The 25,179-nt window shown below is 44.3% G+C and overlaps 1 protein-coding gene across 3 annotated transcripts; it reads left to right on the top strand.

Annotated features, from left to right (window-relative positions):
- The first annotated feature begins 620 nt into the window (after positions 1-620).
- On the top strand, positions 621-25,131 carry evlb (Enah/Vasp-like b). Of its 3 annotated transcripts, XM_029849438.1 has the most exons (14): positions 621-1,050; positions 2,243-2,451; positions 17,981-18,149; positions 18,317-18,494; positions 20,946-21,012; positions 22,510-22,577; positions 22,697-22,944; positions 23,053-23,150; positions 23,233-23,272; positions 23,361-23,412; positions 23,496-23,553; positions 23,642-23,699; positions 23,786-23,843; positions 24,157-25,131. In XM_029849438.1, exons 3-14 carry the CDS (start codon positions 18,015-18,017, stop codon positions 24,192-24,194), a joined length of 1,098 nt encoding a protein of 365 aa, XP_029705298.1. In that variant the 5' UTR covers positions 621-1,050; positions 2,243-2,451; positions 17,981-18,014; the 3' UTR covers positions 24,195-25,131. The 3 variants fall into 3 exon arrangements, with proteins under 3 accessions (XP_029705298.1, XP_011610233.2, XP_029705297.1); XM_011611931.2 differs by lacking the exon at positions 2,243-2,451; XM_029849437.1 differs by lacking the exons at positions 621-1,050; positions 2,243-2,451 and adding an exon at positions 7,167-7,749.
- Positions 25,132-25,179: the final 48 nt, after the last annotated feature.

Consider the following 25,179-nt stretch of genomic DNA (forward strand, 5'->3'; position numbering starts at 1 on the left):
AAACTAGTTTGGGTCCATATCAAAAGGTTCCCTTTTATAGCTGGAGGAAGATTTTTTTCAATAAATATCAATGTTGGCCTCTGACTTTGTCCCAGTTTTGAATTTTGGCCCACTGGGTATTTGAGTCTGATGTAGAGAGAAACAGATGTTAGTTGGCCCATTCTCCCCGGACAGGTGTGTGCGAGCGCATGTGCATGTTTTTAGCTTCAATAAGGGGTCCCAAACAGGCCAAACCAAAGACATTTTTTAAAATGATAATATTCTGTTTATTTCAGCTGGGTCTTAAAATCTGCAATCCTCAAATCGTGGTGCCTAATTTCGAGTCATATTTACAAGATTGTCATATGTGTTGCCTTTAAGCGAAGTATTTAATATCTATATTTTTTTATATTTCCTCTTACACAAAGTAAGAGTTACTGGGCCTTTGTCGCGACTTTTTCTTCAAAACGAGAGCCTTACACAGAGCCTTACACAGCTCTACAGGTAGAGGACGCTGCTGTGCAGGAAACACATTTCTCTCTCTCTCTCTCTCTCTCTCTCTCTCTCTCTCTCTCTCTCTCTCTCTCTCTCTCTCTCTCTCTCTCTCTCTCTCTCTCTCTCTCTCTCTCTCTCCAGCCTCCCAGTGGTTACAGGGAGAAAAGATGGCACCTCAGAAGTCCAGGCTGTCAGGCTCTCCGCCCGGCTCCTCGTCCTGCGGACAGCGGCGTGCCGCCCTCTGAGGTGGCCCCCAGACCCCCACCCGCCGCCGGACAGAGAACGCAGCAGGGGAAGTATCATTTTTGTAAGAGCCAGACCTGAAAACTGTGGGCCTTCGTGTAGCATTTTCTCATACCCTGCCGCCTTTTCTACCCCGAACATCTGCACATCCAGGCGGCTGCAGACTTCTCCGGTAGCATCGCTTTTTTTTTTTTTTTTTTTTTTTTTTCTTAATTTTTATAAAAACGTATAGAATCGCTTCAGCTGCTGCCAAATCCGGATTTTGTTTCAATAAAAGAGACTGGGAAGATAAACATTCTTATTTCATCCAAGCGGATATCAGAAGAAGATGAGGTAAGCATGCGTTGTAATCAAACCGCAGATGTGCGCGTCATTATAGGATATCAAAGAATATGGCGAGATTGCGGGGAAACTGCGTTTAAGCTCCCCTCTAACGCGTGTGCATGTGCCACCAATACAAAAAGCACATCTGAAAATCACGCTTAAAGGACAGGCAGGTCACCTGTTGGCCGATATAATTTGAGACTTTAAGAGGGCGGTTTAAACTCTCTCCTTGAAATTGGTTCTGACTTGAGTCACGTGGTGGGCAAGAGAAAAATACCTATGTTGTCATGGGAACCGGATTGCACGTGCAGAAATGTTTAATTATGATGCCTAATTGCGACACGGTGTGAAAATGCGAGATTTCCAGAGGGAGCACATGTGTTTCATGTCTGCCATGAACACCTACAATGCGTGCGTGCACGCAGGCAGATATCCGCGCACGCGCGCACACACCTTCCCTGCCGAGGACCAATCAGTTGAGCGCAGCCATCATCGCAGCATCCAGACAGCCAAGCGTCTCTCGGTGGATGCGAGCCCTGCTTTCACACAGCCAATTATGTTCGGCCTTGTTGGCAGGCGCCAGCTGAGCAGCCAATCAGCTGTCTGAATGCTGTTACAAAGAGGTGGGTGTGGCACCAGCCCTTGGCACGGCTTTAACTTGACAGGAGGAGCCCTGAGCTCAGTCTTAATTGCTTTTGGCACCAAATTTGGCGTGCGTGGGAGTGGTTTTCGTGACCCAAGGTTAGAGGGGATTGTGACTATGAGCTGTAGGTCAGGGTTTCAGCTGCTTTCCCCTAACGACATGTAAGGTTTCTATAGGGTGGTAATGCATAAATGAAAGTGTGCAAGTGTCAATCAAACCAGAACTGTTTATGTGTATAAAATCAAGTAAAATTAATATGTTTCCTTTAAAAAATCTTCTATTATTGTGCTGCTTTTACCACCATTTACTTTTTAGTTAAAGTAGTAGGATGCTAAGTTGTAATTTATCACCAATGTTTGTGCCACAAGCCCCAGCAGGGTTATGAGACTATATTTAAAACAATTTTAAAAGGAACGAGATATCTGTGGTATCCTAAACTCCAAGCTCATTCTTTTGCTTTAACTAAGCTTTAAATATCAGCACAGCCTTTACAATGCATCATTTCTGTGATTTAAACCCTCATTTGTGTTAAAATGGGTGTCTGTGTGCTTATTGGAGGTGCTCTGTAGGTGGCAACATAGACTGAGTCACCGCCACGAGCCAACACATCGCAGAGCATGATGGATGCACGTGTGTCTGCTCACCGTGAATCTGGCTGCACGCCTGCCCTGATGCATGTTGGTGTGGGGGGTGCAAGCAGCTGTTTTGCGTGATGAGGACTGATGTGCGGACGACACAAGCTGCAGCTCAGACGTGCATTATTCAAGGTCAGACATCCAGCAGGCTCAAGGTGAACAGGAGGAGCTGTGGTGTTTTTAGCTGCTCCAGGCATCCCTGTTTTTGAGGACGTTTCTTTAAATAAGACTTGAATAAACAAAGAAACCCTGTCTGCTGCTCATTTGTCAAGCTTAAGACGCAGTATTGGCTTTAATTATCTGGCGTCGCAATTTGTGATCTGGGTTGAAGGATGGATCCGTCTCGATGGAGCCTGGACGCCCGATTCTTTCTCTGGTGGCTGAGCTTATAATCCTGTCCATCTCTGGCAGTATCGATCCAAAAGCTGTGTGAAGACTTTCATACCACACACACACACACACACACACACACACACACACACACGTATATAATAAAGATGGCTTTAGAATGTAGGTTTATCCATTCCAGGGCACCATAGAGACAAAACCGAGCTACATTTTAGCATTCATAAAGACAGTTAATATTCTTTTATAAGAAACTTTGGCTGGCACTTAGCATCAAATGTTTCCATGTTCCATACCAAAATGACACATCTGCTGGTGTTTACGCTCCACTCATGAAGCTTGACCAATGTGTGGTCCTGCCTGCGGTTCCGCTGCAGCCCTCTCCTCCATCGGCATGGACTCCGTTGTGCTCTGGAAGGGAATCATGAGTGACTATCGATCCAGTAGCCTGACTGCTGGCTGATGGGTATTGACAGGAACGGTTGGTGGTGCGTGTGACCCATATGAAAAGCCACATTAATAGTAACTGTGTGCTAAATTAATGGAGGCCGAGGGTGAAATCAGTTACTCAGATGTGCACGGGCGAAATGCTGAGGCAAGAATCATGACTCAGGTCTGCAGGTGTGAGCTGTCAGTGAGGTCACTTTTAGGCAAAGTTACAGAGTTAATGATGAGGAAAGAATTTAATTAAATCAGCATCTGGTGTTCAAGGGAACATTTTTTACATGTGATTTACCACTAAGACCATTAACAGATTGTCTCAGCTCTGCAGAGAGCTTTATTGGGTTTGCTGTTGTTCATCATTGATTCAGCTTCACGGCTGGATGCATCAATACTCCACAAGCGGCAGTCATTGTGCTGTCTTTAGAGGGTGCGGATCGCCCTGCAACTCCTGCATTTGTCGTCTCAGCCAAAACTTAACTGCAAAGGAAACGCAGAGTTCAGGACAGTGACTGAGATATACCAGGTTTTAGTGAGGCTTGAACTTCCTAATTACTATTGATTGTTTTGTGTATTATTTTTAAATCTGCAACCCAAAACCTGAATGGATAATGATAACAATCAATATAAATATGTTATCTTGTTTTTATTGCAGCTGTAAAATATGTCAAGCAGTGCTGCTATTAGATGTATAGATTTAAAAAAAATCTAAAATGAACTTAAACCCTTAGTCTTTTATCACAGCAAACATATGTGAGAAGGGAGGCAGATTAATAACTGGTCGCTTGTTGTGTAGTTTATCTGCTTATGTGAGGAAAAAATGATTGGATTGACAGTGATTATATCCCAGACTGCTGAGCAAAACCTCTCAATACGTCACGTGAAGGCTTGTCAAATGAAAGATGTGGCAGAATTCTAAAGGAAATTCCCGCTCGCTCGTGGCCTCGTGCTCTGTTGCTTCTGTAGAGAAAACCAGTGCATTCTGGGTGACAGCGGGGTAATTTATGAGTCATAATTATGCACGCTAAGGAGTAATAGTTGATTGTATCATTGTGAATGAAATGGTAAATGGCTCCCTGCTCCATTTCCCGCCTCTGTTTGCCTTTTCACTTCGTTAAAGCTCCACTGCTGTAATTAAAACGATGATCGTGTGTGTGTGAGTTTGTGTGTGTTTGTGTCACACATTCATCCGCAGGCCTGAGCGGATGAATCATGGCAGAGGACAGGAAACGTCAGACATCTTTAATATCTTCTGTGTCACACCTCTCGCATTCGCTTCTCCACCTCATGCAGGATGGGCGCACACACAGGTGGATTGTGGGTGTTTTAGGGGATAAAGGGAAACAGGGAGTCAAATTGGATTATGCAGAATGACGTCCGATTGGATGGCAAGGAATTCATACAGCACAATCTGCGTGTTGTTGGGATACTGGCTCATTTTCCTTCCAATGTTATGGATTAAAACTGAAGCACTTGGGTCAAAATGCCCGCACTTAATCTTTTTTATGTACAGCAAATAAAATCTAAACAACTGTAAAGATGCATTGTGCAGAAAGCTAGATATTTGATACCAGAAAAATCATTGCACTCTCTGAAATGGGATGCAGTCATGGTTTTGCTCTTCTTGTCTCATCTCAGGCTTAAAATGCCAAAGCTACACAAAGCAGGACTACATTTCATCCGTGACCGTGATTAAACAAGCTGCAGAGTCATTTTCTACAAACTGACGTTCGTTTCCTCCGTGTTCGTGACTCATTGAGGAGGCTCCACTCCAGGAGCTTCCAGCAAATCATGTGTTTGTGTCACATAAACCTTAATTTAAAAGCCCTGGCGGCATTTCAGCCTGTGGTTACACATGTAATCGCATTTCACCAAATTTCATGTCCCTTTCCTGCAGTTTCTCAGCAGCCCCCCCCCCCCCCCAACTTCCATCTTTGCCTTGTATGAGTCACTCCGGAGCTCCATCATGTCCTCCTGGCTCTGCAAACACGCACGCACACACACACACACACACACACACACACACACACACACACATGCCCTTGCTTACACATGAGCTCATGCTGAGTGTCAAACAGGCCGTCTCTGCTGCTGTATGCTAATGGGAGGCTAAAACTTGTCCGAGCTCTTTCACACTCCAACACACCGCAGAAATGTAGGTGTGTGTTTGAGGATTAGTGCACAATCTGCCGCTGTGTGTCTAACCTGACAGAGCCGGTGGGAGGGGGGGATGGGCCCGAGAAGGCTGGTGTCCTTTCACCCCTCCTCTCCTCTTGTTTTTGCTCCCCCTGCCGTTCTTCTCCTTCCTGCTGAGACGGTTAACTCTGTCCCTCTGTCCATCTGTCTGTTTCCCTCCATCAGCCCTTATGTCAGCTGCTCCACCTGTTTGATAAAGTGTGTTTGAGAAAAAGGGAAGCACAGACTTTCAGGTGCTGCTGTGTGTTGTCATGCTGTAATGCTTAAACGTACTTGAGCTACTTTGTAAGGTTTAAGAGTTTAAGAGAGTTAAAATACTTAGTAGGAGGCATTCCAATGTATTGATTTAAAGGTTTAATCTGCAAGGAAGTAGATTTTATTTGGCTCAGCTGAGCAATAAAAGCTTTTGCCTTCTAAGTCGCTCTTATTTAGAAGCATTTCTGGCTTTTAGAGTTGACAAGACGTTCAATTAGACTTATAAGTAATGTAAATGGGTACCTATGGAAATTAAGGATTTTCTTAACCTTAATTATTACTTTTGTCGAGGATTTCTCTTTGCTTTCTGGTTTTAGTTTCTTTGCATACATTATCCCATTTTTGGGATAGATAATTGGGAATGTAGCATTGACAGTTTCCATTATTCAGACTCTAACTCAAACCTTTGTGAACTCTCTGTGTGGTGTTTATCAGAATATGCTGAAATTTAACACCCAAAAACTGCATTAGTGAGCACGAGACATTAACAGAATGAAGGGAAGCTGCATGTTGTCTGTAAATCTAAGAAATGTATCATTTATGAAGCCTGGTGCATAAAAATATCCTTGTTGTTCTTTTCAAAGCAGTTCCATAGAAAAGCATTGAAATATCAATAAATAATAAATAAATAATCCTAACTTGTTCCGTGAGCTACATGACGCAACTTGTTGTAAGCAGACATTCGCCTCTTACTGTTAACCGCATCCTTCAGGACTAAATGAGAAAGGGTTGTGAACTGCTGTCATATTACAGTGGCTGCTGCGGTTATTGTAGCGAGGACGATGCCGTTCAGCGGCTGTAATCAATGAAACTGTCCCCCAGCCAAACACAGCAGGACAGATGTGGCTGCTCTGGTGAGCTGTGCTAGAAAGACGTACAGTAAATATAGGAGAGATTTTTGATCCTGTAATGTTGTAGAACCGGAGGATTAACATCTCTCTTACACACACACACACATGTTGTATATAAATGTATAATCTGGTGTATGAAAAGGCTCAGATGGCAGATTTTATTATGTTTTATTGACCAGAGGTTAGTTGAATATAAATTATTTATTGCAATATTCGTTATTTGTTATATGTATATATATATATATATATATATATATATATATATATATATATATATATCTGTCTGCCCCTGTGGCCAATTTTAGTATAAATATTTAGACACTAGCTGTGTGATGCTTGTGATGTGCGTGTGTGACCAGGACTCCACCCCGGCCTGGCACGCCATGCGCGAGAAAATACGGGAGCCATCAGATGAATTAAAAATCTGTTGCTCCTCCTCCTTCACCTCCCTTCCTCTCCTGCCTTTGCTTTAGCCAATCCCACTGACGGGTGTGGAGGCGCGGGAGGAGGGGGTTGGTGAGGGTGGGGGGGGTGGGGGGGAGGACCAGCAGCCTTTGAGGCTTCCATCGCTCTCGCCACAGCTGGGAGGGAAGGATGGGAGGAGGAGGGAGAGAGAGGGAGGAGGTAATCCAATGAGACAGAGAGAGGAAAGGCAGTGCGAGGGCAACGCCTCACAGCACTCGGAATCTCTCTATCTCCATCCTTCTCTCTCTCTCTCTCTCTCTCTCTCTCTCTCTTTTTCCCCGATTCTGTCCATGAAGCATAAAAAGCACTCGACTCTCATCTCCCATTCATTCTCTCGGTGTGTTCGAGGGATGTGCCTATTTTTCCAGCCTCACTTTTAAATGTTCTGGCCATTCGTCAAGCCAAACGATACATTTCTTCTTCTTATCCTCTGTAGGATTTTCAACATTTTAAAATTCTTATTGTTTTTTTTTTTTTTTGCCTTCATCCAGACACCTTTGTTCTGCTCACAGCTGCTGCTGCTCATTGAGTGCTGGTGGGGAAATAGGTTAGTGTGCCTGTTTGGAAGCAGAGGTGATTGAATGCTCTGTGCACGGAGGAGACCAAGAGGAGGGGGATGTTGTCTTCCTGTAGCCCTGTGAGCTCACGGCAGAGAAGGTGAAATTGGGATGCTGCTGCCGCTCAACTCTGACCCCTCGAGAAAGTGTCAGCTGTGAAGTTCAGGTCAGGAAAAGGTCCGAAAGCAGCGTTCATCGTTCTTTGGCATTTTGCAAAACGGGAATATGGACATCAACCTCCAGTCGCACCGGTTCTACTTCCCCCAGATCTACTGTGCTGAACCGGGGGCACAGCCGCAGCTGACCGAGTTCAAAGTCAGGTAGGATTCCAAGTGCAGATGTTCTCCTGAGCCTTGCTTCTCGTTCAGCACAGGATGTTGCCTATGATGCTCCCAGGACGTACAGCATCGGGATTGTGTCTTCATCATCCCCAGCTGCTCCTGCTGCTGCTGCATTTGAGTGTATGGGTACTGTGAGTGCCTGGTTGCCCTTGCAGGGGGATGGGGATGCATGCTAATGTATAAGCTAGCTGTGCAGAAAAGTGTTGGACTCCTGGGATGAGCAGAGGGCATTGATGGTCCACAGAGGTGCCTGCCAAGTTTGGACAGAAGGGGCGATAGTGCAGCGTTTGTGTTATATTAGCTGTCCATCGGCTGCTTGTGTCTAACCTCTGTGGCTCTTTTGTTCTCTGTGTTTACGCCTCTCTTTATGTGGCCGCTGCTCTTCCTCTCCTGCCAGTGTTGCTTGTTGCTCTGCCGACGCCTGCCGTCATGGCCGCGGAGCTCTTGAAGACGCATGCTCAGAGGAGCAACAGCTTTCCCCGCTCTTTGTCTCGCGGAGACGTAATTGTGCCAGATGGAACTGTTGCACTCAGGCACGCGGGCAGGCTGGCTCGCTTTGTGTGTCAGTCACACCATGAAAATATCACGTTTCAAGCTGAAGACAGCGTCGAATGAATGAAAAAGTGCCTTCTTACATCCATTCTTTCGCCCATACACATCCTGCATTCTTGAGTAGCCTTGTGTGTAGTACGTTTTACGACTCTTCCTCTTAACACCTCTGATGGTTTTAAAGGTCTCAGCCAGAGTTTTGCTCCACTAAGCAGCTTGTATTCTGGCTGCTGGTCCGTCCAGGCTTTGCAGGGGGCTGATGGGTCAGTGTCACCAGCTGGCTGCATTTCCTGATGTTCCAACCTGTCCTAACAATGAGGTTTCCTTAAAAAAAATCACCGTTTTAATCCAAGTTTTCAAATACAACAGCATTAAGATCAATTGGCCAGCACGCTATGCAGGAGTTGTCAGTGGTTTTAAATATGCTTTCAATTTATTTATTTGTTTTCATATTTGAATGACAGATATAAATCATAATGCAGCATCGTTGAAATGACCTTTTTTGAAATGCAAATGTGTGTGTGTCTGTGCACTGCAGCAAGAAAACACTAGTCTCACACCTGTCTGACTTTGTGTGTCTCCTCTTCGTTTATGGAGATAAAAACACAAGCCAGATATACACATATAATAAACACCGACCAGTCGGGGCCTTTGAGCATCACTGGTTTCCAGTTATTACTGAGAAAATGAGGATTTAAATGCACAAATGTAAGATATTTAGTTTTCACTGTAGCCCAGAAATTACTCTACCAGTAAAGCTAAGTGGGGGGAAATAGGGTCGGTGATGGAGAAGGAAATGAAGACAGAGGAAGAAAAAGAGGAGAGGAGGGAAATGAGATGAGAGATATACTGTAAAAGACTGGACGAGGGGGGATGGTGAGAGAAGCAAGGCTAAGCAGAAGGAAGAGAGAGAGGAAGGGGAAATGAGGAAGGGGAAACAGGACGTATAGAAGATGGAATTAGAGGAGAAAAGAGTGATTGAAGAGCAAATGGAAGAAAACACGAAGATGGTTTTAATGAGACAATTGAAATCTGTGTGAGGGACGCAGGGATATAAGCACCAGCCTGGTGCCTCCATGGTGACCAATGTAGACTCCATGGTATAGCCAAATAACCATGACAACCAGTGTTGGCCAATCAGTGGAAGCACAGTCGCTCGGAGACCATGTATGTGTATGTGCAGAAGTGAGAGAGAGAGAGAGAGGTTCTACAATCGTCCAATATTCCTGAAAATATGCTGTTTTTTGACAGTGTTGTATCCATTTTGTTCAGAAAGGAGTCACTGCAAAGATGTTTTTTTTCTACGTTTTTAAGGCATTTTTAAAAAGAGGGAAGGCAAGTCGTTATAATTAAGTCTTAAATAAGAGCCTGTCACTCAGCATGGAGCAGCAGCTGCTAGTCTGCATCACTCACAAGTCCTGGATACCATGGTGGAAGTCTTCAGGTTCCTTCTGCCCTTTAGGAAGACCTCCTTCAGCTCATCCGTGGCAACAGCGATATCGTCTGTCAGCTTCTCTGTGACCCTCACAAAGGATTTCAGCTCCCTCTTTTCCACTTTAACTTGAAAGCCTTTTTTAAAATCCAAGAGAGGCCATAATGCGCATTATTGCTGGAGGATGATGTCTTCCAACAGCAGGCGAAGGCCTTCTGTGTTTCAGGATTTCTCCATGGCTGTGATGCAAAGTCTCGGATGTACGTTAATGATGGAATCCGGCACGCACGTATGTCCAGTCCTCGGTAATTTGTGAGACGCTACTGCTCGTGGAGCCAGCTGACTAATGGGGAACCAGCATATTTAAAAGACTGGTGTACTTACAGACGTGTGTTTTGGGTAGACTGACAGGTCCTACTGGAGTCTACGATGGAGAGCACTTAAGCTAATAGCCTTGACCGAACGCTCAGCTGTAAAGTGGATCACTTGTACGCACGTCTGCGCTGTTTTAATGTCTTTGTGCGTCCGTGTGTGTTTGTGTGTCGGCTCCTCTGTAAGCAGCAGCACAGAGGAGGGAGACGAGCGGCCTCGGGGAACCGACCACAACTTTTCCTTCATCCTTTTGCTTTCAGCTTCACTTCCCGAGACAACGTTTCTTAGACACTTGGAGTGTTGATGCTCACACTAAGTCTTGTCTCTGCTGGGGAATTTCACCCTCTGCTAGATGGAGAGGCATGTATTTTTAACCAACCCCCTGCTCTTTGCTGGCCGCTCTGTCTCGCTGCCTCTCCACATACATCTTTCTGCCTACACCATTACCTGTCCACATTCTTATGACTTCATTTTCCTCTTCTGATTTTCCCAATGGGGTCTGAAACAAAAAACCTCCGCATGCATACAGAAGTGACTAATTTATGATGTTTACAGTAGAACGCATAGGACAGAGGAAGCCAGAGGGTCCAGACTGTATTAAACATTCCAGTCTCTTCATGCTAATTAAGCTGAAATCAGGATCCCCACAAAGGACAGTAATTATTGGGGAATGTCTGGTTTCATGCAGTTATTGAAGCTTCTAATCCCACACAGAAACAATAACAAGTCATAGCTGTGGTATTTTGTTACAGTGTCCATGTAAAGGATCGGTATAACCGTTTATTATTCATGTCCGCTTGCACTTCTGCTTTATCTCGAAATGGGGAGCAGTTCCAGAAGCATTGATAAACAAATCTGTAGACGGGGAATCTGTAGAGCTCCTAAACAGAACGTTACAAAGGTGAAGAGGTTAAAACTTGAATTTGTTAATTGTATGCTCAAATTAAGATTCATTTTCTTTTGACATAATATTTGATTCCCTGTTGCTACTAAGTACGCTAATAAGCTTTCCATGTGATGACAATGTTCTGTTATCCAAAACATTCTTGGTAAAAGCTTCTTGTCAGTAATTCCAGATGTCTAAAGTTTCAAACCATCCCTTGATTGTTAAGGAATATCACAACACCCCTGCAGGTTTTTGCATTAATCATTACTGCTAGTTAGCCACTGTTAGCATTGGAACATTTATTTCCTAATACTCTGTCCTTGCGTGCACTGGGAGGTTAAAACTTCTCATCTGTCGGTGCCTTATCAAATCAGCTGCGTTCGGTTGCACTTAGTTCACAGCTGCTTAACTTGTTCACGGCTGCGGTCAAACCATCAGGGTCTATTGACCGTCTGTTGTGTCTGCAGAGGCCTCTGTTATGTCAGAGGATTTGTCAGTCTGTGTAGAGGCTGAAAGGACCATCCGAAGACTAAATCCTCCAACTCTCAGTCTCTCAGTTATTTTCCATTCTTCTCCCCTCTAATATGAGCCATGCAGGATCCGAACATTCTCTATTTTGATTTCAGATGATCATAAATGACCGTCCTCTTCAAAGCATTAGCATGTGGCAAAACCAGGCAATTCAAGTGGGATTTCAAGCCATTATTGGCCACACATAAAAGTTGTGCAGCCTCTCATTAAGCCACCCAGCCCATGAAGATTTCCCACTGTGGGGCAGATTTTTCAGTGTCTCAGCATGAACCCCTGGGCTGGAGGAAACTCTTAAATACTTTATGCGGCCATGTGAAGCAGCAGTAAAAGAAAACTCATCCTTTCTAATCTCTCGCTTCTGGAGTTAAACCATAAAAAGAGTGATTTTCATGGCACCGGGTCGTGGTTTTGGCTCTTTCGCACCCACCCCCAATGCATGAACGCATGTAGAGACGCAGCAAATTGTTATGAATATGCTTCACAGTCCGAACAGTCTGCACCGACTGCCTCGGAGGCAATGGGACGCACAGCGGTCCACAGCGACACACACGTGCACGCATGCTCATGAACTCACATCGATGCAAGCAAATGTGCTAAATTTGCTGCTGCAGCCACTCAGCAGTGGAGAACTCAGGGAAAAGGCGGGACGCTGGGCCGTTTAGTTGCAACGAGTCTAATTATCCACAGTATCCAAATCTCAGTGCTTATTCATGTTTTCTTTACAGCCATATTTTCTAGGCCAAGCGAATGTTCCACTCCAGTTGTCTTGCTGGAAGATTATCTCGCTCAGCAGTCCACACTAGCAGCGTGCGTGCACGTCCTGCTTATGTGTGTGTGTTTTCTCTCAAGCTGGACACACACAATCAGATGCAAAACACTTCTGATGATACGAGACTTTGACTTATTCAAATTCAAATTCAAATTCCCATTGCACAGAAGGCAAAGGCTGCCATTTACGGCATTCCTGAAACCAAATAATTCTCTGGAATAATTGTTGCGTACCGCTTCCATCTGAGAGATCATTAGATATGCATCATATCCAGAAGTATCTGCTTGTTTATTATAAATCCATTGCTGGTAGTCGACTAAAAAGTCGAAATATTTTGCTGCACACACTGGCATGTAAACTAAGCGACCAGATTCAATGGAGGCCAGCTATTTTTAGATTTTTTTTATTTTCCTTTGCAAGTTGAGGAATTTACCATGTTTTATAGCTGTTTGTATTAGAATTGAACATGATGTTTGAAAGTGCTGTCAGCACAGGCCATTTATTTCTACTTCAGAGTCTCTTGTTTTTTTATTGCTCCCTGTGCTTCATTTTTTCTCCCGTCTCCCCTCTTCGCCACCAAAACCACAAATACGCCAGCAAAGCTGCTTATGTAACTGGCCTTCAGATTGTTTTCCTGGAGACCATCTTTCATAGACCCATGCAAACACATGATTACGTCTCTAACAATTTGGTGATTCATAGCAGAAAGACAAACCTGTGCCGGCCTAACGTTGCCACGCATTCGCTGTGTAATCATCATAACATGTCATTTTCCTCGACAAAAGTGTGGCGTCCGAGTTCAATATCATGTGATTTAATGGAAACAACTTTTCTTATATAAGAGGACATTTCTTAGCAACATTGCAAGATTTTTGCTTAAAATTTGCAACTCAAACCTTTGAATTGATATTTGATAGAAAGCAATGTTTGAGACAGTATATAAAGAAATAATGTGGACATAGAAGCAGAAAATTAGTACATTTATGCTTTAGCTACATAAATGCAACGGTTTATATATATTGTTGTTATTGCCTTCCTGTGCTCCTTCATACCACTAGATGGCGCCTTACAGAAAACAAAAAAAGGACAAAAGTCTCTTTTTAAACATGACATCAGCAAACATGATAGCAAAGATGTGAATATTCCGCCTTATTGATGATTGATACATATTACCATAACCTCTTTTTTTTCTTCTTGTTCTTCCTTTTGGCTGCAGCTGCGGGCCAGCTTTCCAAACTGATGCTAGAACAGCGACTGCAAAGCAAATACAAGCTCACAGTTTTAAAATGTCATTATTAAATGGAAAGGTTTTGCTAAAAGGAATCAACATCCTATTTTGCGCGTTAGCCCCTGTTCTGTTGCCTGTTTCAACAAAAATCTGCTGTCATCATTTAAAAAATGAAAGAAATCTGATTTTACTGGGATTGAGTTGTCAGGTATTTTGAGAAATGAGAAAACTAGGCCACATACTCCTCTGAAACCCGACTTTTCCTTCTGCGGCTTGTAAGCATGTCATGTTCACGCACGGTAAATTCGTCTGAATGCCATTTGATCATTCTGAGCCGCCCGAATATTTCTGCAGAACAAACAAGCCTGACATCCAAAACAGAAGGTTTCAGAGGATCAGCAGCTGCTTTCAGCCAGTAGTTCTGCATATTCCTTAGTTGTAGTTTGCTTAGAGTCTCAGATGGGAGCAGAAATTAATATCATTTTAGCAAAGTGGCTCCTAATGACGCCAACTGGCCCCACCTGATGGGTCACAGCATCGTTTAATGGCAGAAAAGACCCCGTTTCCGTGGGAGCCGAGGTTTAACTCAAGCTGAGCCTCATCGCCAATGTAGCTTATAAATGTTTAAGCTGTCAGCTGTTCTTCTCTGTGTTTTATGAAGCTTTGATGTTCCATGCAGATGATGCACGCCTGCATATGCAAGTTTCATGGCGTTCCATATTTTGGCCAGTCTGTATGCAGTGGATTCTCCTGCATTTTCCTATAAACAAAGCAGAGTTGGGAGAGCGTGCGGAGGTTTGGTGTTGGGGTTGGTGTATTCTGCAGGGAAGAGCAGAGAGTGACAGCACCCAAACAGCCAAACTCGAAGCTAAAGAGTCTGGAAATCCAACAGCTGCTCATTGAGGGCTCTGCTGCTGTGGTTAATGATCAAATAAAGGCTGAGAGTGTCACAGTTGAATATGGAAGAGAAGATTTAGTGCACAGTGACGCCTCAGATGCATCATCTGCAGGCTGACAATGTCGAGCTCTTGTTCTGGCTTTAGCAGCAATACTGGATAATCCATCAAATCAGAACATTTTGATCTCCTAATGGCGGCTGCTGCCACCCTCTGGCAGGTTTCCACCCAGCGGGGAAACGTCATCAGACTGTTGATTCTTGTGGATTGTGTCTGACTAACCTGCAGAGACACATTAGAGGATGGCGGCTCCAGATCTGATGGCATTATCTCAGTATTACCTTGATGTGTTCGCGTGTTGTGGGATAAGAGAGCGTTAAACTTTAGAGCTTCCGAGGTTCCGAAGACCATTTGATAGGGATTCATTGCTCTTTTGGGTCATTTTACGTCCCTTCATTTCATCCGATGGTGACTTCTGCAGCCTTCATTCCCACAGAGAGCACCGCGCATCCTGATGTGCACGCAGTGACGTGTGCGGTTCTATTTCAGATCCTCCTTTGTTAGCCGCCGCCCCGAGGCTCCAGAAAAGCAGCACAACGGCTTTGATATTTGCAACGGCTGCAGGGCGGCGTGAGAGCAGCTGCCTGCCTGCTGCGTAGATTGAGACGCGCATCGGGCCCGCTGACAGCACAGATTAGTGTACGAGACAGGCTGGGAGTGACACGTGCACAGGCTCACATGCTGACAAGTGTGTTCGCACCGGGGCCGACGAGCACTCATGTGAGGCCGAGGGAACAGACACTTAGGTTAGAGATGTAATTGCTGAACACTCTGACTGACACGGAGCCGTGTTTGAAATTGTGGCGAGTCGTCATCAAAGTGCTGCTGATTCACCACGAAATGAAAGCTAACGTTGACCTTGAACTTGTCACGCTATCCAGGCCATTCCTCCACCCCCTGCCCTCTGAGGTCATCAGCATGGAGGGGGGTCACAAGGCTGATTATGCTTCAGATTTCATCACTTATGTTTCCGGCTGAAGCTTGTTTCTTTTCACCTAAAAGAATTTTCTACTGAGTGTCCTGAGTATCTTATCTCTGCTTTCATGGTCCACGGCTCTGATTTCCTGATCTAATCTTGGATCCGGAAGAAGCTACAGAGTGTGTTTAATGCTCTCTGACGGGAAATTGTGAGGGGGATAAAACAGGTTGATGACGTGGGGAAGGAGGTGAGAGTGACCCAGAAGCATGTTGTGGAGGTGTGAACACTGAAAAAAGAAAGTTTTAAATGGCCATGGTGTGTGTGTGTGTGTGTGTGTGTGTGTGTGTGTGTGTGTGTGTGTGTGTGTGTCTATTTAACATAGGGAGATGAAAGGAACCCTTGATGATTCTGTGCAAAATGAATAATTCATGTGTTTATCGCTGCAGACCATCATTAGTGTGACCTTAGCCAGACACACAGATGCGTAAACTCGATAACTCAGAGCAAAACATAATGCTAACGATAGCATAATGTCAGTTTAAGTAATTTGAGCTACAAATCAGGCCACTGTGGGATACTTTAAAGAGTTGTCGAGAGTTTTTTTTGGTGTGCTGCTGATCCCTCTGGCCTCTAAATTCTCTACCATTGATGCCATTAATTAACATGTGCTGCTGATTTATCTCCTATGCTGCATGTATTAAGACATGTGACAACTTTGTTTCTTGGAAATTGATGTCGCTGCTTATTTCACCCACCGTTATGATCATTTTAAATCAGGAAATGGAAAAAGTGGTGGTGTTGGTAGCCAAAGAAGGAAAAAAAATGCATCAAATGCAACGTATGCGTTGGAAACAGGAAACTGAATTGAAAGTGAAATATGTTGAGGGATGAGCTCAAACCGTTGGTGGTTTGCAGTGCAACCTTTTCATTGGGTGCAATGTTCGCTGTGCAAAATAGCAGTTTTGAAAGTTGAAAAGGTGAGTGAGCACATTGCTCATGAATCCCCGGTGTCAGACATCCTGAAGAAGAGACTCAGTCTAAAATGATTCCAAAGTAGTTCTCTGAGATTTCTCTGTCTGTCCCTGTCAGCATGAATCTGCTGCAGACCAAAGAGGAAGGTGTTTGGAGTGTGTGTGTGTGTGTGTGTGTGTTTGTGTGTGTGTGTGTGTGTGTGTGTGTGTATGTGTGTGTGTGTGTGTCCCAGAGTGTGCTGTCAATTCAGAAGCGGCTGATTTATTCATGTCCTATGGAGAAAATAGTTAATTTTTCAGTGAGTGCTGGAGTGCGCTACACTATACTTCTATATTTGTGCTATACATGTGAGAGTCTGAGTGTGTGTCCCATAACTGCCAGTCAAAGAACACCACTTTTTCTTTTTCCCACAGCTCCTCTCTCTCTCTCTCTCTCTCTCTCTCTCTCTCTCACTGATTCCGCTCTCTTTATTTGCTGAAGTCTCTGGTACTGCAGGAACCTCATTTATTCATGCTCCCGGGCCTTCGATGCCATTTTCAGCTGCTTGCCAAGTATTCCTTTTTAAAAATTAACAGTCTTGACAAGTTAAAGAAAATAAATTAAACACATCATTGCCCCGCTGATGCTCGGGCTAATTTCTAATGTATGCACAGCAGAATGACTCAAGGAGTGTTATTTGTACCTCTAATTGCTATTTCTTTTCTTCTGCTTTGTATGATTTAAATGTCAGAGTTTGAATTGGCCCCCTAACGTTCTCTGCTTTAAGCTTAAGGTCCTTCTGTGTGTCACGCGATGCTAATGCTAGCTTCGTAATGTGCGCCCAGAGGTTATGCTTATGATTTTGGCTTTACACATAGACGATAGTACATCATTTTCGCTGACATCAGAGTTCCTCAGCAATAAAAATAAATGAATAAATGATTTTTGTAATATGGAAAATGCACGTTTAATGCTGAGCCTATATTGCATATCATACAAGCACAGCTGAGATTTTTCCCTCAGTATTTGCTCTCTTTCTCTTGTCTGACGCAGCTCTTTCACTTGGCCTCAGGGGTTGATCCACTAATTTTAGCTTGGCAAAGAGGCGAAGACACAGATGGGACGCTTCTTCTTAATCTCATTTGCAAGTCAAAAATGAGTCTGCGTCTCCCCTCCGTGTTTTCCCGCCTCACGCTCTCCCACCTTGATCTTTCTATTTCACCCCCTCGACAAACACGAGACAGATCCACAGCATACTAATCTGAGTGCGTGTTTGCTCTTTTGGCCTACTGGGGTCATTTATGGGAGCAGAACTGCGCCTGATGCAGCAAATCATTTGCAAAGTCCTGTTTAGTGTTTGTATGTGTGCTTAAAAAAGACCTCATTGAATGACAATGATTTCCTCTCGTTACGTACATGAACAGATGCACTTGATTACATTTGGATGAGATCATTAGTCCAGCATTGGATTAAGAGACTCATACACACACAGACACAGTAGCTGATGTTATGTATTCGGATAAAAGCAGAAGCAATAATCAGGCGAATTTGAGTTTTAGCAACATGGAGGTACTTGAACACTGAAGGACCTGACCGAAGGTTTCCTCTTTTTCCCAGTGAGCAGAGCATCTGCCAGGCGAGGGCCTCGGTCATGGTCTACGACGACACCAGTAAGAAGTGGGTGCCCATCAAACCTGGACAGCAGGGCTTCAGTCGCATCAACATCTACCACAACACTGCCAACAACACCTTCAGAGTGGTGGGCGTCAAACTGCAGGACCAGCAGGTGTGTGAGGAGCGGCTCTATAACACAATGGGGGAATAACCTCTACGGTTAGACCAGAATGACCATATTTGGTCATTGTGTGGGGGAAAGACATCATCTCTTCTCTCTATATTTTGTTAATTTTATCAAACCATGTGTAAATAATGAATGTGGCTGTTTCCTCTCAGGTGGTTATTAACTACTCAATCGTGAAGGGTCTAAAGTACAACCAGGCTACCCCAACCTTCCACCAGTGGCGGGATGCCCGGCAGGTTTACGGCCTCAACTTTGCCAGCAAGGAGGAAGCCACCACCTTCTCCAACGCCATGCTGTTCGCCCTCAACGTCCTCAGCGCTCAGGATGGAGGTGATTGTTTTCACACTGGGTTAATATTTGCTGAAAAATCTTGCAACGGGATTGTTTTAGCATTAGTAGATGGACAACTGCCTTTTGGGGAAAAGGAACATCTGCAGCAACATAACAAAAAGAATGCGCAGAATTAAAGCGAAGGTAAATTAGCGCACTCCTGGTTTCAGTCTGCTGTCTGACAGCAGGCAGAAGGTAACTGACCACTGATCTCTAATATAGCAGCCAATCACATCAAAGAATGGCAACATTATATAAGCAGCAGGAGGGAAATAAACCTGAGCTTGTCTCTTTCTCTGCTCTGTCCAGAAAGAGGGACATATTTAGGCATATTCCCCTGGCGGTGATAGGGTTTGCCCATCCTGATGTCAGCAGTGTGCTGCCCCCCCACCGGCCCCCAAGTGAGAACGAGTCATTGAGAGGATCTTCCCTGGGGGTTTTATGCTTAAGAGCAGATCTTTTTATCTACCTGACGATACAGGAAGGGAAACAAAGCAGCTCGAGTGACGATGGGGGTGAAGGTGGGGGGGGGGACTCACACCGGACATGTCGAAGATGCAAGCAGACTTCAATGAGACGGTAACTCTAGATCTCAAACACACCCACTCTCAAACATGAGGCCTACCCCAAATATTATATAGGTGTGCGCCCTCTAGTGGTAAGAAGTCAAGTTCTGCCAATTTCAAAACAATATCAGTGGACATGCAGCTGCCGGGTCACCTTTCACACACTGACATTCTTTAGCCACGTGCATATATCAGCGCGCTGCCTTATTCATCTGTGTGTGTGGCCCCAGGCCGAGCATCCTCCAGTCAAACCCGACCTTTGAAAGAGTAGCCGCGGATGCTCGCCGCGCTGCTGCCGCTGCCTGCAGGTGTGTGTTACATGAAGATGACAGGTGATACTGCCGACGGCTGGAGAGGGGGGGCTAAAAACAGATGGGTAGGTGAGGCACGAGATAGAGAGAGCGAGAGAGAGAGAGAGAGAGAGCAGAGATGGAAGGTGAGGAAGAGGGAGCTAAAGGTGAGAGATGGTGAGCGGCGAGTGGGTCTGTCAGTGTCTCTGTGTCTGCTACAGCCGGTTCCTCCTCTTCAGCATCTCATGTAGGTGTTAAAGCAATTTTTCTAAAGTTTTTTAATCTTTCTGCCATATAAGATAGAATGACAAGTCGAGGCAATATACATACTGCTTATTATGGGATGTTTGAAAGAGTTCATATATGCTTGAATGAAAAATTCATAACTGAGTTTAAATGCACTCATTAAGTCAAAGCCCATTCTATCAGTTAGAGTATCAGTTTCAAGTACAATAGTAGTAGCAGTAGTAGTAATAGTAGTAATATAATTAGTAGAAGTAGTAGTATATTTAAAATAAGCCATGAACCTCCTTTAATGTAGATTTATCAACATGGGGACCAAAAGGTGTGAAAACACATTTGTAACAATAATTGTAATGGCAGTCGAGTGTATCTGTTGATCTGTTGCTGAAATATTTATCACAGGCTGTAATTTGTGCGTTACGTGTGTGAGTCTAAGGTGTCAGCAGGTACCGGCTTGGTCACTACGCTATTTCGGGGTTTCTGCCACTTGATCAACAGCAGCCATTATCGCCATGGCCTGACAGGATCATCGTTACTGAGCCTGAGACGATGGGGAGGAGAGGAGCTGGGAAACAATCAGCTTAAATTAGACACAAAGGGGATAAACGGAGGAGAAAAGTGTCTCCATCTGATAGCCAGTCGCGATCAGCATTTAATTGGGATCACAGATCAGCAGATAAAAGTGTCTTGTTAATCCCAGGACTTGAAACCTGGACTGATTTAGAGGATAAACCTCCACGCAAACATAATAGGAGCGCAGGCTTAAAGAGTTTTACTATCTTGTCACTGGCTTGTTGCTCAGATCTTTGCTATTGATTAATGATGTTTCTCTCTTTCCTCACCACAAAGCTCTCTGAGATGAATCTAATTATTTGGATCTTGTAAAACATCTGCTTCCCTTAAATTCCCTCAGATTTATCAAAAAGATCAAATCCCGGAAGCAGAAGTTACCTAAATCCCAGAAATCATCCTGTGTCCAATTTCCAGACATCTGTTTGGAAGCTGCTCACCTTTCATGTCATGTCATCATGGAATAATCCTCACAGGACACTTGAATCACTTTATTCTGAGCACAGATGATCGGTGGCGTGCGGCTCCAGGCACCTCTCTGCTGTGCGCGCTCTGTGTAATTAATAGTTTTCATGCAGTGCGTGAATCCACCCATTATTTCATGTAATTTGGATTAATATGCTTCTCGCCGCACATTTGCTCATTACAGAACAAAGAGGATGTTGATAGTTAATTGGCTCGACACGGACACATTTTAATTAACATTAAGTCCTCATAATGGATTATTACAGACAACTTCACTGTCTCTCTCTCTCTCTCTCTCTGTTTGTCTCCATCTGTAGGTCCATCTGTCCAGCGCCCGGTGCAAAATGGACCCACCTCAGATGAGGTAGAAGCTCAGAGAGCCAGGTGAAGACTTTTCTAGATGTTAAAGTTAATTATCACCCGTCTGACCTCCGTAGCAACAGTCTAGCAATAAAACAGAACTCGGCAACACAAACGGAGCAACACAGAGCTGTTTGGGACCCCTCTATTTTAAATAAGACAGCTTTTTGAGACAAGAAACAGAGGCAGGACAAGCAGGACATGAGAGATGGGATTTTAAAGATTAAACATGTCAGCTGTATTTATACGTGATGAGACGTTCACTGTCTGTCTGACAAACGGCTACCCAGGAGGCTTCTTCTATTACCGAGCCAGTTGTTTGACTTATTTGGATCTTTTGCCGAGCCATCCCCAAACCAGTGCCTGAACTTTTGGTGAACTCAATCCAGATGTGTCTTGGATTATGTTAGTGAGCGCAGGCCCATGACAGCCTGTCACACAGAGACCATCTGAACTCCAGCAGCTGACATACGCACTGGACTGGGCGTACTGGCTTTTATTCCTGTTGTCATTCTTTCCCCTTTTGCCAGCTTTATTCTCACTCTTCCCGCCCTTCTCATAGTTAGCAGTCAGATAAAGATGTCAGGCCTCAGAAGAAGGTGAAGCAGCTGTTTGTTTTCTGAATCGAAGGACCCTTCTGGTATGCAAAATGATGCCCCAGGCAGTTTAGGCTACTGTTCCTCTGTATTCTGGTGCATCCAAATTCCATGGCATTGGAGAACAAATACAAAGGCACTTCCAGCTCTCACTGATCCTACGTCTGTTAAACTCCACCTCTGGCGATGAGGATTCCGTCTGTGATTGTAAGCTGAGTTGGATCGCTCATGCGTTCGCGGCTGGAAATTAATTTGACTCGTCAGTCGTAGCTCCCCGCAGTTTCAATTGAACACCCTTCAATCTAATTGTCTTGTGCTATTGAGCTCTTTTGGCTGCTCCTTGTATTTTGATCCATGCAGAAGAATTGGTAAGATGTTTGTCTCCTCCTGATCTGACAATAGGACAGCGGTGCTAAGTAGCTTTATTCCCGCCGCTTGTCCTGTTGTCACATTGAAGAGGGATTCTGTCCTCTGACACACAGCCGGAAAATCGCATTTCCTCCCCGTGAGTCGCCCCTTTCCTCCCTCGCTCTTCCTCCTGAGTCATGACAGCTCCGACTGGAGGACGGAGACGGGAGCAAAGATGAGCGGAGCGCTGATGGGAGCTGAAGGGTGGAGAGCGGAGGCGTGCGGAGATGATCGAGCGTGTGATGCGATTCTGGGCAGTTTTGGATAAAAGAAGGCAGCGATGTAGAAGAAGACTGTTGAAAGTCTACAAAACTGGCTCTCAATACCCACACAGGAAACAAAGCTATGGAACAAAACAGTTGCTCATCCAGGTTTAAATGATCCATAGAAACTTTACTGGGCGAATTCCTGGATTTTGAGCCCTTGGTATTGCAAGAAAACATCTGTCCCTTTATTTTTGATGTGGAAGAATGACAGACGAGAAATTAAAAATTGCCTTCTTGTCACTGTCGCCTAGGCAGATGATGGAGCAGCAACAACAGATGCAGGCACACATGGAGCGGGAACGACGGTCTTCCAACTCAGGTACATCAGATAGACTCAACCACAAATGATTGCATCCTTATTGTTGCCATAGTTACGCACCAGGTGTATGTTGATGCAGGTTGGTGAAGCAGGATTGCATTTGTTTTCTCCCCCTGCAGGTTCTCCTTTCCAAGGACACCCCGCTGTGCTCTCTGTGGCCCCCCCAGTCATACCGCCTCCCATGAACATGGGTGGTCCTCCTCCCCCTCCACCCCCACCGGGACCTCCTCCTCCTTCGGCTGGGGCACCCCAGCCTCCTCTCCCACCTCCACTTCCCATGGGTGGAGCAAGCCACGGGGACGAGCCCCCCGCCCAGACGGGCCTGGCAGCAATGATCGCCGGAGCCAAACTCCGCCGCGTTCAGAGGGTGAGACACCGGATTAATTTATTTATTCGAGGAAGATCTTAACTCTTCCAGGCAGAAATATGATCCGTCAGTTACGGGTAATTTCAGATCGTCTCCTCTACATTTCAGCCCGATGACAATTCTTCAAGCGGAAAAAATGAAGTGAATCGAACAAGCGGAGGAAGTGGAGGACTGATGGAGGAGATGAACGCCCTTTTGGCACGAAGGTCAGAGTGGTGAGATGACAAAGTCACTTTTACTGCCCGAGTCTTTGTGTCCAAACATCAAGACTTGTCTTTTCCCCATCAGAAGGAAAGCAGCTTCAGAGAAGCCGGAAGACAGCCAAAATGTGAGTGAATGTGACTGGAATAATTACAGTGTAATAAAATATGCATGAGCTGAATAGGATTTAACCATCGGTTTGTTTTGTTTTTAAGGATGATCCAAATTCTTCATCACCGAACAACCGAAGTGGTCAGAATGCCACAGGTGGGAAAAAGATGTGTGTCTATGGGTGTGTGTCAATAAGCTGCTGCCTCTTGACCTGCCTGGCGTATATTTCTCTCCTCTAGATGGCGCAAAAAAGCCGTGGGACCGGGCAAACTCTGCAGACAGGTCAATGGTTTCCAGGTGAGAGCTGGAAGCTGCACAGCTGGATTTTCTTCATTGAAATATTACAATTTATACAGATGTTTTTAAATATTTTTTTGATATCCAGGGTTCGGCCCAGTGGGGGTGGAAGTGACTCAGACATAGACTTTGACAGAATGAAACAGGTAAAAATGCGAGCAATAGCTTTGCAATATTAAGAAATGCTTGAGGAGCAAAGTTGAATGAGTTTTTTTTGTGTGTGTGTTTTTAGGAAATTTTGGAAGAGGTCTTTCGTGAATTGCACAAAGTGAGGGACGAAATCCTTGATGGTATGTTAAATTTGCTTTATAGCGTGTTTGTTGACTCATTCATTCTGATTATTACAGAAGCAGAACAGCGGAGTCGAGTTCTGATTCAGCACTGCGGCCACTAAGTTGCCCTAGAGACAGAAAAAATATTCAAGACATAGAAATTGAGATATTTATCATGTATAAAACATACAACGAAATTAACATGTCATAATTGTAACAGTGGAAACTTTCAAAATACCTAATAGGTCATTAAGATATTCAGTTAGAAGCACACACGCGTGATATTAAAGTGGTTATTAACTTTATTCCCATGTCTTCTCCCTGTTTGCAGCCATTAGAAACGAACTCAGCCGAGTCAGCACAACATAATTAACACTCCTCGACGTGAAACACCTTTTTTTTCTGAAGTGTTGCCCCCTCAGCAAGCTGCAGTGGTCCTGAGCAAGAGGAGGGGATTGAGGACCAGAGGCCCAAACTGTGACATCTACTCATCCTGTCCAGCTGTGGTGTTGAAGCAACGCAGCAATGTTGCTGTAACACCTCAGTCGTGTGTGTAGCGTTTGTGTTTGCAGAGGTGGATGTGAATGGGACACACTCTCGTACCGATTACTCTTATTTCATAGACTTTTCTATCTGCGTGTTAGCCCAGCCTGCCCCCTCTGTCCTCCACCCAGAAAACCCACAGAACAATGGAGAAAACTGTCACGATTTTGTTAGTTTTGAACACTTTTTTTCAAATCATTGCTATCATTTTCATTGTTCTTATCAAACATTTTTACAATTGCCGGTGTAATGTTATTATGAGTCGTGGTAGTGTAGTGAGCGCAATAGTAATAATGAGGAAAAAATAATGAGGGAATGATAGTATTGAAGAGTATAATTGCACATTGTTTTACTTTATGTCAGCTTTTTGTACTTTATATATGGTTACTTTCCTTTAAGGTTTGTTCTGGATGCACTTGAAAGTCATCCAAAAACATCTTGTCATTATCTAACCATTTCTTTTATGATTATATATATTTTTATCCTATTTCTGCCAACACAGCTACAGTACATGTGGAACCAGAAAAACACAAATGGTGGAAGAATCTTCTTTGGATATTGAAATCTTAAAAACTAAAAAAATAAAAATGACACCAGAGTATTTGTGAACATGTTGTTAATGAAATGTTTATTGGCCGCGGGGGTATCGTTAAGTATTGTTCATTTTAATTGCATCTTTTATTACAAAGTGCTTCCTGGTTTGACAACAATAAAATGAAACATGATTTTAAAATGAATAAAATAAAACTGTGAAAAAAGTGTTGATAAATGAGACTGGATCATCCTTTTGTCTGGTTTTAAGTCCCTTATG

The sequence above is a fragment of the Takifugu rubripes genome, chromosome 16, assembly GCF_901000725.2.
Source record: "Takifugu rubripes chromosome 16, fTakRub1.2, whole genome shotgun sequence".
Taxonomy (NCBI): domain Eukaryota; kingdom Metazoa; phylum Chordata; class Actinopteri; order Tetraodontiformes; family Tetraodontidae; genus Takifugu; species Takifugu rubripes.

Excerpts from the sequence above, each read along its gene's own strand:
- evlb (XM_029849437.1), top strand. The coding sequence starts at position 7,655 with ATGGACATCAACCTCCAGTCGCACCGGTTCTACTTCCCCCAGATCTAC. Across the intron at positions 18,150-18,316 it reads TCAAACTGCAGGACCAGCAG|GTGGTTATTAACTACTCAAT; the intron begins GTGTGTGAGGAG and ends GTTTCCTCTCAG. Across the intron at positions 23,554-23,641 it reads GACAGGTCAATGGTTTCCAG|GGTTCGGCCCAGTGGGGGTG; the intron begins GTGAGAGCTGGA and ends TTTGATATCCAG.